Genomic DNA, 13732 nt, shown 5'->3' with positions numbered 1-13732 from the left:
TTCTTATATCAGTTTATGACTCGCTGCAATTCTACGTCCACTAGTTGCGTGTTAATAGGTTTAATATTGGATATGACTTTTGTGACTTCATATGCTTTCAATACGTGTTTTAAACTTTTAAAACAGGTAGTTTAAAAATGTTTTAGCGGTTGAATTCGTCAATGAGTAACAATGTATCGATATAGTATGGATATCGATGGACAAAATAATTTGGTACGTCTCCAGTCTTTAGATTGTAATTTATTATGAGTGATAATGGTATATTGTAATACTTATATCGATCCATCTGTGTTTTTCAACGAAGAAAACTAAAGAAAAAATGAATACTAGAAATGCTATTATATATCAGATATTTTTTGCCCAGACATAATTGTCCTCTTATTTCCCTATTCTACGCCATATATATATGGCAAAGTTTATCATGGCAACAGTTCGATACAAGTTATTAAATTCCTCTAAATTCCTCTAAAATGAATCCAATGAATTTAAATCTCTATAAATCACATATTTTACATTTACCTTTTAAATTTCACCAAGAATCAACATCACCACAAAATTGACGATGCACATGATTTATTTTGTAGTCATCCACTTGTTAATTCGTAAAATGTATTTCAACTTGCTTCAGTTCAGAACTCTGTTTTATTTCGTAAGTTCCTTTAAAGGTGCTTAAGTTCCTAACGTCTTTGAACTTGTTTTAATTTGCAAGCGTCTTTCGTGTGTCTCTAACTTCAAGTTAAAACTAAATTATATACAAATAGAATAAAACACAATGTAAAACAAAACACTAAATGTAGTATACATCGAAGCAGAAGCAAAGGTACACAGAGACAAGCCTAATCATAACTTTTGTTCTGTATATATAGCCTCTGTTCCTGCTTCTTTTTTTAAAACAGAAATCTTAAAATATACCAAAAGCCTACTTGTGTAGGCAAACCAAAAATATAAAAGCGCTGTAACAGTTTTTTCTCTGGTTGCACTTGATGTACACCAATGCCTTGCAATATTAGGTGTTAAGACAACTCAACTTAAAAGATATTAGAAAGCTTATCACCCCCCAAACCCCCTCTTTCCACACTGTGTCACAGCACCTTTTAAAAATAGCACAAACAAAATAAAACACAATGTACAAATTTAGAATCTATGTGCATACAGTAGCTAAAATTAAGCTCCATTCTTGCCGTCTTTCCCTCTAACTTATTTTATTACCTGCATTGCACTTCCGAGAACTACATATCAAAAAATAAAATTGAATTATTTAAGCCGTATACCTAAACAAATTATATCAAACAACTATTCTGTTTCATAATGTTTCAAAGTTTCTTTAATTGAAATTTGATGGCATCATGGTCAGAAAAGTGTATACATTTTACAAATTGACGAAGTTCAAAATGATTAAACAATTCTTTCTTGACATATATATGTCAAGTGTTGCTTTACGAAGATGAGTTGGTTCTTGTACCATCCGGTAAAAATTTGTGACAACACATTTCAACGTGTGTAATCTTGGGCATTGATATTAAGTCACCCATAATAATTTTAATTGATGATAACTGAACAATATCAAGGTTTGATAGAATTCAGACGAACAAGATGTATTTTTTCTGTCTCATAACACTAACTTGAACAGATTAAGTGAGAAAGAAGGTTTTTTAAATTCTATTATAGAAATGCCAATGCTTTGGTAAATATTAACTATTTCAACATTAAGATAATGGCAAAATGAAATACTTTGAAACTCATCATTGGACTTGTTGTGTAACATACGAAAGTTACCTAAAATATCAGAAATACCATCTGCAGAGCTTACCAAAAATTGATTATAAAAATATCTACAGCATATCTGTTAAGGCACCTTGTATTTGATATTGTCAATGCAGTTTCTAATTTATAAAATTGATGTAATGGTTGGAGTTTTGCCTTTCTCATTCTCGTTTCTTGTCATGCAATCATATTCACATTATGCTTTGGCATTAGCTTCACTAGCAGATGGTTTGTATTCACCTTTAAACAATAGTCCATCCAAAGAAGTAACTCTTAAAGCTACATACATTTGACCATTATTAAAACTTTTTTGCGACTAAGTGCTTTGTCAATAACATTTCTAGCAATATTTTTAGGCGAATCATCAATTGCTAGTATTGAATACAAACGGTTTTCATTTAATCTCAACATTTGACAATTATGTTCTTCACATGGTTTCTCTGCAAAGATATGAAGAGCGTGATTAGGATGAGTTATATTACTTCGTGTAATAAAGTGAGAGCTTAGTAGTTTCTCATCTTCTTCTTCAATTGAGGTAGTTCGAATTCTGTTCAAGACATCAATTGGTTTGAAATCACCTCTTTGGCGCATAACTTCATGTAGTTCAACCATCTTAAAAAGATTCCATAAATGTGCTAAATTTTGCCACAAATCATTATACTCAGGATATATTGTTCGTTGTTCTACTGGACACAGTTGATAGAAGTCACCTACTGTTATAACAGTTATACAACCAAACGGAACGTCATCCGAAAACCGTATGTAAATATACAAAAGTAGAAAATTGGAGAATATTGATATTTTGTCAATGATAATGGCTCGCAATTCGCACAGATTATATCTCAATGCAGACCTCTTTTTGTCATTAAGTCTAGGTAAATCATTTCCAAATTTACAATCTGAAATTCCAAGAGCAGAATGAATAGTAGTTCCATTAATATTAACAGCAGCTATATCTATTGGAGTAAGCAAAATAACCTTTAGTTTGTCCAAAATATTTGAGTTGTATAAGAGTATTTTAGTTAAAGCATGATAAACAGTTCTTATTAAATGTGATTTACCTGTTCCAGCACCTCCAGTTAAAAACACATACAATGGAGAAATCTCTATAATTTGAGTAGCTGACAGATTTTTAACAAATCTTTTCACTCCATTATAAATTACCTCAAAACATTGCCGTTGCTTTTTATCAAGTGATGTCATTTTTTTATTTAACTCATCATCAGTAATAATGACTGATGCATCACTTGAAGAAACAAAAATATCATTTAACACTACAGCATCCTCAGCTGGATCCTCTGATTCAGAATTGTGAGGATCTTCCATCAATTGTGCCACTTCATCATTTTCTTGATCAGCAAATTGATCCTGGCTTGAAGATAAATTTGAACGCATAATCGGGTAATCGAATTAATCACGTATCCAAAATACTCAAAAAGAATCCACTTGACAAATTAAGTTATTTTGTAAGTTTTAAGTCCTAAGGATAATCATATTTTCCCTATCATAAAGATTTTTTTCAGTCGATATTTTAAGTGCGCCTTTCGTTCAAATGCTAAAAAGATGTAGTAGCGCAGGGATTCGTATTGTCTGATAACGGATTTCCACGTTTTCTAAGCGTTTGTTTCGTAACGTTTAATAAACAAATCTAAATTGTTTTTAAAACGTTCTTATTAATAAAATCACTTGTGCATGGCAAATCAGATTTCTGCTTTTAATCTCTGACACGTATGTCAATGTAGGATTTAGCCCCGTAATGCTGTTTAAATCGTTTTTACTGGCATGCCGCGGATTTAATTGCCGAAAAACGCAAGTTTTCGAAACCTATTGTTAGTGCTTGGATAAAGACCCAATTGAATTTTTTGTTAATTGTATTGATTGTATGTATGAAAAGACACATAATTTAGACGGAGATATCAAACTTCAATGCAAGAAAGCAGAATTCAACGTCGTTAGTCGTCGAATGTCAATTTTTATGTTATGTGTTTATGGTTATTATCTTTCCACGTGTAATGTCTCCTGTCCTCTTTACGTATCTTTTAATTGTAAAAGTCTTTCATTGTTTATTGCATTGGCGCTGCTAGTAACAACCTAACAACACCTGACATCTATTATTAAAATGTCGTTACTGTTTACAGACTTTTGCAATCACATATGATGCACGAATTTTTTGTTATAAAAACTAAACAAAGAAGGCAGCACATCAACATAATTTTATATAATCGAATATTTTGATAAATAAAGTGACGTTAAAAAGGACTAACAGAATGAAAATATTTTTTTGGAAAGAAGCAGATATTAAGAAGGAAGCAGGATAAATGATCAAAATTACTCTTTTTTATTAATGCCCATTTTAAGAGCTAGGGTGGTGTTTATTTGCGTACGAGATATATGATCATGTAAAATACGAAAGAAAAGTTTACCAAAGAACTTCTAAGAGAAGCATAATAAAGTAGTTTCTTTAGTTAGACATAATAGAATAACTATTATTTCAATTTTCCGGCTTTTCGCAAGATGGTTTAGTTGCCACTGTCGCTATTCGTTGAAATATGTTTTGGCAAATTTTGACAATTTTTTCATTCGCGAAATTAAATTCCTGTATTTTAGAGCAAATTTTGGCCATAATAAGTCATAGAGTAAATTCCGTCCGTCCGTCCGTCCGTCCGTCTGTCCGTCCGTCCGTCCGTCCGTCCGTCCGTCCGTCCGTCCGTCCGTCTGTCACGCAAAATGGTAGCTTAGCTGCGACGGGCGAACCCCTGGATTTTCCAACGGGCTAACGACTAGTATATATATAAAAATTGACGGCTAGTTGGTTTTTATTGTTTACTCCATGCAGTTTTTATTTTAAAAATTCGTGCGTGGAAAAAATTACGGACAATTAACATTGAGTTGTCAGATTCGCTAAATAAATCTTTAATAATGCCACTTTCTGAAAGAAATTACCAAGAACAAATTTCATGATAAAAAAGAACAATAATACAAATTTTAAAAAGATTCTGTAAGTGGTTTTGTTGTTTGTTGTTTTGTTTATTTTATTCTCGCCTTCTAATTGATTTTAACAAATCGAGTTGTAATATTAATGCTGTTATTTTTATGTTTATTAAATAAAATTTTAGAACTTAGTAAATTTATTTTCATCCATAATGATTTGTAATTGTTATGAGAACGTCTCAATTTTAATTGAAGCTGGCTTCTTTATTTTTTGTTAAAATTGAACAATCTTCAAAAGAAAGAAAAAGTTAAATTTTTAAACTCTATTCAATGGAGAAGCTACTTTGTTTACCCCAATCAGGCCGAAAAATTCGCAAATTATTGTTATATGTAATTCAATAAAGTGACGTAACGATACGTTGATTTCTTTGGCAAATGTATTAAATGTAAATGGACTGATGAACAGGCCTACAATAAAAAGAAAAACGTGTAGTTTATAATACTTTAGTGCTTAGGGATTGTTCACAAATTAATTTAACTGTTAGGACAGGAGGCGTTATTCTTTAATTTCATGCTGGTTAACGGTTTCACGTCGACCTTTACAAGTTTTATACCCTTGATTTTTCTAGTTAAGCCATACCTGGCTTAAAGTAAAGAAAAATCATATGTTTCTAAATTATTAACATCAGGGTTAGCTTTAGGTTTGGAGATTGTAAAGAAACTGTATCTTTAATCAGTTTAAGTTCAATTAAAGCACTACGTATATGTCAGATTAGATTTCTAATTTTACACTCTGACTCAAAGGGCATGCTAACTGTTGGATAAAGCCATGATCATACCAGCAATGTTGTTCAGACCTTTTAGTCACATCACTGATGTATCCGTTGTGTATGGGCGAAGGTATAAATTGTTTCAAGTATGATAGATTTATTCATTCTTTTAAAATGGGGAAAAAGAAAGCTGCCATGGATGATCCAATTTTTTTGGGTTTAAAACGAAAGTACAAAAAGTGAGTAAATAAAAATATAATTAGTAATACAAGTAAAGCTGCACCATGAGTTTACAAATTCTTATAATTCATCATGGGCTTGACTTTCCGGGTAGGTTTCGTATGATAAGGTTAACTTGTCATTATTCTTAACCTCGTAGCAGGACACTCCAACTGGTGATTCCTTATTATTTATATAGAAAAACCAAAGATCATTCGCTGTTTGTTTCACATCACACACCGTTGTGATATATGCACCGAATTTGGACACAGTATACACTATGTTGTAGCATTGGGTGCTGTTTTTCTTAAGAAACGCGTCAATCGCATATGTGCCTTTTTGAATAAAGAACGTCTGCGGAGGAGGATTTGGTTTTCCAATAGCAACAAATTCCACGGCTAATGTCACTCTGATGAGCTAATAAATTAAAGTTAAAATAAATTTAAAAATAACGCAACGTAAAAAGAATGTTATTTCAATTTAGGCAACAATCATAAAAAGATGCCTTCAACGTGGGAAACACTTTTTTTAACATTCAAAGAACGTAGCTAGAACATATATTGTGTATCGTTACTGCGTGGTAACATACATGGCTTTTGTGTGACAAAGTCAACGATCATATAAGTCCATGGCTATGCTCTTCTTTACTTCTAGGGTCCAATTGAGTTAATTGCTAAAAATGTGGTGCTCATAAATTCAATATTTTAGGAAAAGAGAACTTTGGTTTCTTATTTTTGTCAAATGTAAGTCATGTAAAAAGGATAATTATTCAAATGTCAAGAAAAGAAATCATTGTGGCTGAAAAAATCAGATATTAAAAATGACCGTTTATGAATGTTTATGTCAAACATGGAGAGGTTGTTAGAAACATACGAGTGAGCATATTGTGATAATTAGCTATCAGCATTTAGCTCAACAAGGTATTGTTCAAAATTAGGCATTTATTCTGAATAAAAACTAAACATGCTTAAACTGACTGTCAAGAGTGGATATCATTGGCAAGAAATATCTAACCTTTTTGTTATTTTTAACATTTGCGATTGATTGATCGACAGTAAACAGCGCAAACAAAACCAAAGCAAAAAACAGCTTCATCCTGTATGAAAATGAAAAAAACCATAGTAGCTAATAATCGTTAACAAAATAGTTAACAAAAATAATTTGCGGTAGTTTATAATATTTCACACGCCCACGACACAAGGAACTGTAAAAACACGCACATTCATTTAAACATTTATCGTGTATCATTTAATGCCAATCCTAAGCCTAACCCAATTAATACAAACTCAAATGTCTGGCTCATGGTCTATTGTGATAAATAGATTAAAAAACTTCAAACGATTTTTCAAGATTGTAGTAATAATTTTCGTGCAAAATGCTACACCGAATTAAAACATGTTGGTCATGATGGCAACAACAGGGTTTTGACCCTATTAAGTCTCCACTGAGGCCCAATCTAGACCGTTGTATATAGCCAACTGTATATATTCTAAACAGATATGGAATTTTGCGTTGTTAATTTTAATATTGAGCCATGATGATTTCTCAAAATTCTTGATTTTTAATTTGAAAGTTTTCTGATCACTTTCAAGATTTTTTGAGAAGTGAAGCAATGAAACGTATCATAGGAGTGATGCAAAAGTCTTATTGCGTGCATTAGAATTAATTGTAAAATTTTTTTTACAAAGTCAAACTTTTACACTTAACCCTTACTAACTTAAAGTTATATACAAATACCTAAAAGCTCCGCCCCAAACCGAACCAAACCAAACTTTATAAGGTTAATATTTGAGACACAGAAGATTCTTTGTTTAAACGTGTAGCATACGGGTCCGATATCTTTGAACCTGCTTAAGGTTAACCTGAAGCTGTGATTGATGTATCCGAATACAAGTCATTTTATTAATAAAAAGATTAATATCTTCATTTTATACATACACAAAAACGGTAAACATAACCTAAGGACCTTGTAACAGATACATATGGCGACTACATTAGAAAACTTAATCATGGATCCTATTCATCAAACTTGTTTGATTGCGTGAAGCTATGTGAGGGCGCCCTTTCTTAATAAGATAAGCTTCATTTTGACGTAAGGTTCGATTTCGTTGATTTTGATCCTTGTAGGCGCTAACTTAGCAATAATAGCTTGCACCCCTACCCCCAATCATCACCAAGAAAATGCCTCTTTTCACAACTGGAAGCTTTTAGACAATTGCTTGTGATAGACTACATTACAGAACTTCCTGCAATATTTTTATTTTGTTAAAATGTCGTTTCTTCCAGAATAGGAAGGATTTTTTCAGTAATTATTATAAAACTTTTAGTACCATAAAAACTTACTTGAATAGTATATAAGTCTTTTAATGGAAACTTTAAACTCCAAACCTTTTACCACACACTTATCACAAATCTTTGCAAATCTAAAAAGTGCATACCAAAACAAATTTTTTTTATCTTACCACCAGTTTCTAATCGTATTTAATTACATGGATCACATTACAACATTAAAATGACGCAGACATTGAACAAAAATAATAATATATCATTTACTCATACCGATCCTGATATTTATTTTTTTATCTAAAATATAATGCATTAATACATCTAAAAGTTTTTCTAAAGCTCCTAACTTTACTCAATAACTTATAACCATGCAAAAAAACGTGCATTTTTTTGTACTTTCGATATAACACAGCAATTGGGTTAGGTTGCTTAGCTACTAGGATTATTGACATAAATACGACCTAAAAACAACATTTCAAAGACTGACGATACTTAACGACTTTCACTATTATGCGTGATGCACACTTTTTATGCAGCACGGCTAAGATATTAAAAATTCACAGGACGAAAAAGTTAACCGCATAAATTCGGACTAATTTCCATGTAGCAACGTGTCTTTAACGTTAAAGATAGTTATAAAGTACTACGTTCTGCTTTACTAAAATCGTTACAAGGATCCAGTTTTTTTAACGATGTTAATTCAGATTTGACGTGAATAGAATTACCGTAGCGTAGTAGGTAGATCAGCGATATATTGTGTGTTTTAGAGAACATGTAAGACTGAAAAAAAATTGTTTAACGATGTTGTATTAGCCTGTAAGGATGTTGTTTTAGTATAAGCAAAGAAATGAGGAAATTTCGGGGTATAATAGATATAATTATAAATTGCAAAATAGAAGAGAAATACTGATCTCACTAGGTTAAATGAACTCGGTAGCCCATAAAGAAGGCGTCGCAGCTGGGAATGGAAAGTTGCTTGGCTTTGAACTTAATGTGTGTGTATATCTCTATAACCCTTGAGTTCAAGTACTTTAAGAAGTTGACTAAGAAAGTTGTCTTTTTAACCCTGACGCACTAATAGTGCCTCTATGACTTGCATGGAAAAAAAATATGTGATGATGTCTTCATTGGAAGATACTTTTGATTGCCATATAGCAACTCTGTGACTCATGGGTAGTAGAATACAGAAAAATACTAAATATTGACTTCATACAAAGTTAATTACTGTGGCTGCATTTTCGCCCTTGACAAGCTTTTAAATTGTTAGAAAGGTAAAACAAGTGATTCCGTACCTAAATTTATGGCAATCTGCAAAGCAATTTGGACTGAATCGAAGAACGGTTTGGTTGTACGAGTAGAGTTTCTGACAAAAACTGTTGAAAACTAAGCAAAACAACACAACTAAGGATTAATTGTTCTTCAGTGATAAACGCCATAAAAACAATTAGGATCTTTGGTTATGCAGAGGTACACTTAGCATTTCTTGCACAAAATGCCGGCACTTGTTCTTTTTCTCTCTGTGTTCAAGCCAGTGCCCCAGCTCGTCAAAGCGTACGTCTGGGACTGGTTTCGGTACTTGTGGAGTACGGCCTGTTGTTTTTTCAATTTGAATATCGAGGGATCGTTGCTTAGGTGGACTTCCGACATGTCTGTCAACGGGTTTGTCTTTCCTCATTGGCGCAGCAGACATCTGGGTTACGTACTAATCTGCATATCTCCTGTATAGCAACCAGGCATTCACCGCATAGGAAATTAACATCATTGAGAAAAAAATTAACTGCTAGGAAGTCCTTACCTTTTGTTTTTCTTTCAAACATGCTTTTAGCTAGAGGAAGGTACCATACACCTCGCTTTTATCCAGGTGCAGTACTAAGGTACCACATGCATGCGTCGGCTATGTTGGAAGGAAAACATACCGTCCAAAGTCCGTAAATTACGTTGCCATATGGCCACAAAAAATATTTTACAGAACAGATCTATAGGGAGTCAACAAACAATTTTTATGGGTGAAGGAATATGAAACAATCAGAGATAGTTTAACGACAGCTATTTTGAAATTTTTGGCGTTCACGTTGGTAAGTCTTGTTTTCATTGCTTTTTTGTCTCCTAAAGAACGTAGATTTTGAGAGAGCATCCAAAAATTTATCTATATAGCCTTATTTATTCCTATTCATATAAGGGTGTTATTCAGTTTAATATAAGAAATTTATAAGTGCTTTACCTTAGCCAATATTATTTATTTTTGTGGTATTTTCATCAATCTGTTTCCTACACAGCTGTACCTGGGTTTGTGGCTGCTGTTAGCTATCTAGCTAGCTACTCATGGCTAAAACGTGAAAGTAGTCAAATACAGTGCCTACAACAATGTTTTAAATAATATTTCTTGTTCCTAGGAGGATAGCTTATTCTAAGTGCAGTGTTGGTAGACCTTTTACTGCAATATACCAGGATTTTAAATATGTTTTTATTAAAACTAACAATGAATTTTGCAAGCTAATTCTGCAAAATAAATGTGCTGAGTTTTTTTTCAGGTGGACGATGTAATTCGGCTGTAACCAAAGTTGCAATGACAATTCGTTACAATTAGGAAAGAATTACTACTGGAAAAGAGCACGTGTGTACCGTTGTTGTTGTTGTTGTTTATTTTGGTACACGAAGAGAGCATCAGAAAGAAGAAACAAGCAAATAAAAACACGCGGGAGAGAGAGAAGACCTGTCAAGACCACAAGGAAAATCTGATTGGTTGTTTAATCTGTTTGATATGTCCAAGAAAAGTGAAGGAGATGCTGACTAAAATACTAGGATAAAAATATAAACTGAAAGAATGAGCACGATAATTCACTTAGTCCAAAATGGAAAGCTTTAAGTGATTGGTTATAGTAGTCGCACACTGGTTGGAGCTGAGACCAAATACCATAGCTCACCCTGAAATCGGGAATATCCGATCATTTACGTAATTATCTATAAGTATAGATAGATGACTGACCGCAAGGATAGTACTATCCTTGCAGTCAGTCAGCGTTAGGTAAATGAATTAGCAAATCATCACTTTACTTTACATCACAAGTCAGGAAAAAAGAAACCTGTTGCAGATTCGCTGCGCAGAATCTCAACCAATATGACAGACTTTGTGGAAAATGTATGAACAAGAAACAAATCCTTGATGGTGCTGTTAATCAACAACAAAAGGGGAGACTAATTTGGTAGCAGTGAATACGTTCTCCACCTTGTTTGACGATCTGGAAAATGTGATTGTGATTGCCAGTATCTCTGACAGATATCTATGAGGCACAAAAAGAAGAGCATTGGATAAGGATGGTAGAAATCCAAGAAAGTAGAACAACTTTGACGAAAACAGAAAGAAAACTAAAGGAAAAAATGTGTAGTCGTTGCTTAGAGAATATGCAAACCTGACAGTGAGAAATAGGGGAGTTCTTTACCGACAAACAGAAACAGAAATGCACCTTGAGTTGTCCCTAATATTGCGTTCTCTTATCTAAAAAGAACTGCATGCTGAAATGGGTCATCTAGAAAGTTTATTAAATTGTCAGAGAAAGGGTTCATTGAATATCTTTCTCCAAGAATGAAGAAAAATATCCAAAAGTCATGCGGTTGTATGAAAGAGACAAAACCACACGTCTTACTCCAAGCACCCATGGGCACTATCACAACATCGTCATTAATGAACTGAATTATTAATTTTCCACATATTTCTGTAATTACTGATACCACGAACAAATCTTTAAAGTTTGCTGCCAACAAGCTTTATAACGATTTTATACTGACGTTTGGAAAGGCAAACAAATCCTTACACGATCAAGGCAACACTTTGTGGTTTGTACTGCGCTATACTATTCTCAATGAAATTGCCAAGTGGAAGATTTAACCAGACCATTAATTCTATGATGTCCACCCTTAGTGTTAACCTGAAATTCATATGGGAAGACCATGTTAACAAATTGTTCCATTCTTATAGTTGTACCAAGCAATCAACGTCCGGTTGTTCACCTTTTTTCTTGCTCTTTGGACGTACGCCGCGATTACCTGTTAATATTTTACTCATTCATAGTGACACAAGACAAAACATCGTACCATGACTATGTCAAGCTTTGGAAAAAACAAATGGCGGATTATGCAAGTAAGGAAATAAGAGACCGCTTACTGATTCGCACTCCTTTGCAAAGGGGTGGAATAGGAAAGATGAGATCCTTTTAGGAAAAAACGATAGCTGTAGTAGTATCAATGAAAGGATTGGTATATGACATACATCCCGAAAAAAAAAATATCCAAACACGCCACAGAGCCATGTGGGTGCCATGCCACGCACTTCTTGGTAACAACGATTTACTTGCTGACTTAACAGAGAGTCTTAAGAACCGCCAAGATATACCTAAGTATTTTGAAAGCAACACACAACGCAGGAGTTGAGACCGATGAATCTGATAAAGACGCTGGTCTTAAATCAGAGAAATTACAAAAGCGCAGGACAATACGTCACAAACAACGTCACGAAAAGAAAACATATTTACAACAGTGCTGTACAGAGAGGCAGTAGACTGAAACAACAGGATTAGAATAGCAGAAAAACACCTTTTCTGAAGAGGGAGCATTCTTTTGACGGAGAAAGAACGAAGCAGACCTTTGGCGCTTAGAGAAAAAACATTCGGTGGATAGAAAAGAACTTGTCAGTTGGTTTTTAATATGAACAGTCGTGAAACCAGTGAATGTGAAACTGACGTGGAAATAAACCTAGAAGAAAACACCAGAGCGCTGTCAAGAATTAAGAAAGTAAATGAAATTGCGGCTGAGGAAGTGGATTGGTACTACCACAAGGTGACATGGAAATTGTGTCGGAAAATGGACCTCCAGTAGACAATAAAAAATATGGAAAAGGAGAAGCATGAAGACACAACTAAGCAATGGAAGCAACACAAGAACTCAACAAAAACAAAGTAAAAGAAGACTCAGCAGAAATGGCACCAAACATCACCGAAGCAATAGTTCAGAGCGTTTGTACGGAGAAAACACCGTTGGTGAATCAAATATCACCTTTAATACCTTTATTGACTTAGAACCCGGTGATCTACATGGTACCATGTACGATCTTGTTGGTATGATATCCCTACTATTGGTTACACTTAATTTCATGTAACAAAAGTGATTGGTGTCACGCGGATGAGTTCCTGATCTATCCTTGAGTTATATTAGTGTTGTGTGTTGTAATTTGTTTCATTCACACACCTAATTAGCTAAACGGCTAAAACAGCAAGAGGTCATAAATTATTTGTTAAAGGCACTCTAAAAACATATAATGCTTAAATTATGTTATAAACAAGAATATTTAGCCCCACTTAAGCTCAAATTGTTCCTTAAACGTTCACTATGCACCCATGATTAAGAATGATATTGCACAATAATGTTTTTTAAAATTTTGTGGTGTTCATTCAGGTACATTTGTTGACAAATGGAACATTTAAAGGCGAACATTGAGTTGTTTTAAGAAGTGACCTTTCTTAACCCTATTCGGTCCGGGGTTTTTTGAACATACTATGACCGGGGGGGGGGGGGGGCGGATTCCGCCCCCCCCTCAATACCTTTTCATAGGATTGTTCAAATTAAATCAAACTTGGCACACTTATAGTACGTCATAAAAGGAACAAAATGGCGCCAATAAGCTTTTGCTTGCGTCAGCACATTTTCTGTGACGTCATCAGAAGCTTGAAAATTGTCAAAAATGCCACTATCTGCTTAAAATATAATTA

At 33.7% G+C, this 13732-nt stretch overlaps 2 protein-coding genes across 3 annotated transcripts in view; one reads left to right on the top strand and one right to left on the bottom strand.

Annotated features, from left to right (window-relative positions):
- LOC130613374 (uncharacterized) overlaps positions 1 to 13732 on the top strand; it is a 54625-nt gene that overhangs the window by 14903 nt on the left and 25990 nt on the right. The gene's annotated exons all lie outside the window — the stretch shown is intronic.
- Positions 5662 to 8329, bottom strand: LOC130613375 (uncharacterized). Its single transcript, XM_057434732.1, has 4 exons — positions 8244 to 8329; positions 8028 to 8107; positions 6699 to 6780; positions 5662 to 6101 (listed from the first exon to the last, which is right to left on the bottom strand). Exons 3-4 carry the CDS (start codon positions 6777 to 6779, stop codon positions 5766 to 5768), a joined length of 417 nt encoding a protein of 138 aa, XP_057290715.1. The 5' UTR covers position 6780; positions 8028 to 8107; positions 8244 to 8329; the 3' UTR covers positions 5662 to 5765.

Source organism: Hydractinia symbiolongicarpus, chromosome 11, assembly GCF_029227915.1.
Source record: "Hydractinia symbiolongicarpus strain clone_291-10 chromosome 11, HSymV2.1, whole genome shotgun sequence".
Lineage (NCBI taxonomy): Eukaryota > Metazoa > Cnidaria > Hydrozoa > Anthoathecata > Hydractiniidae > Hydractinia > Hydractinia symbiolongicarpus.
The sequence above is the reverse complement of the archived record's forward strand: the minus strand, read 5'-3'. Positions and strand labels throughout refer to the sequence as shown.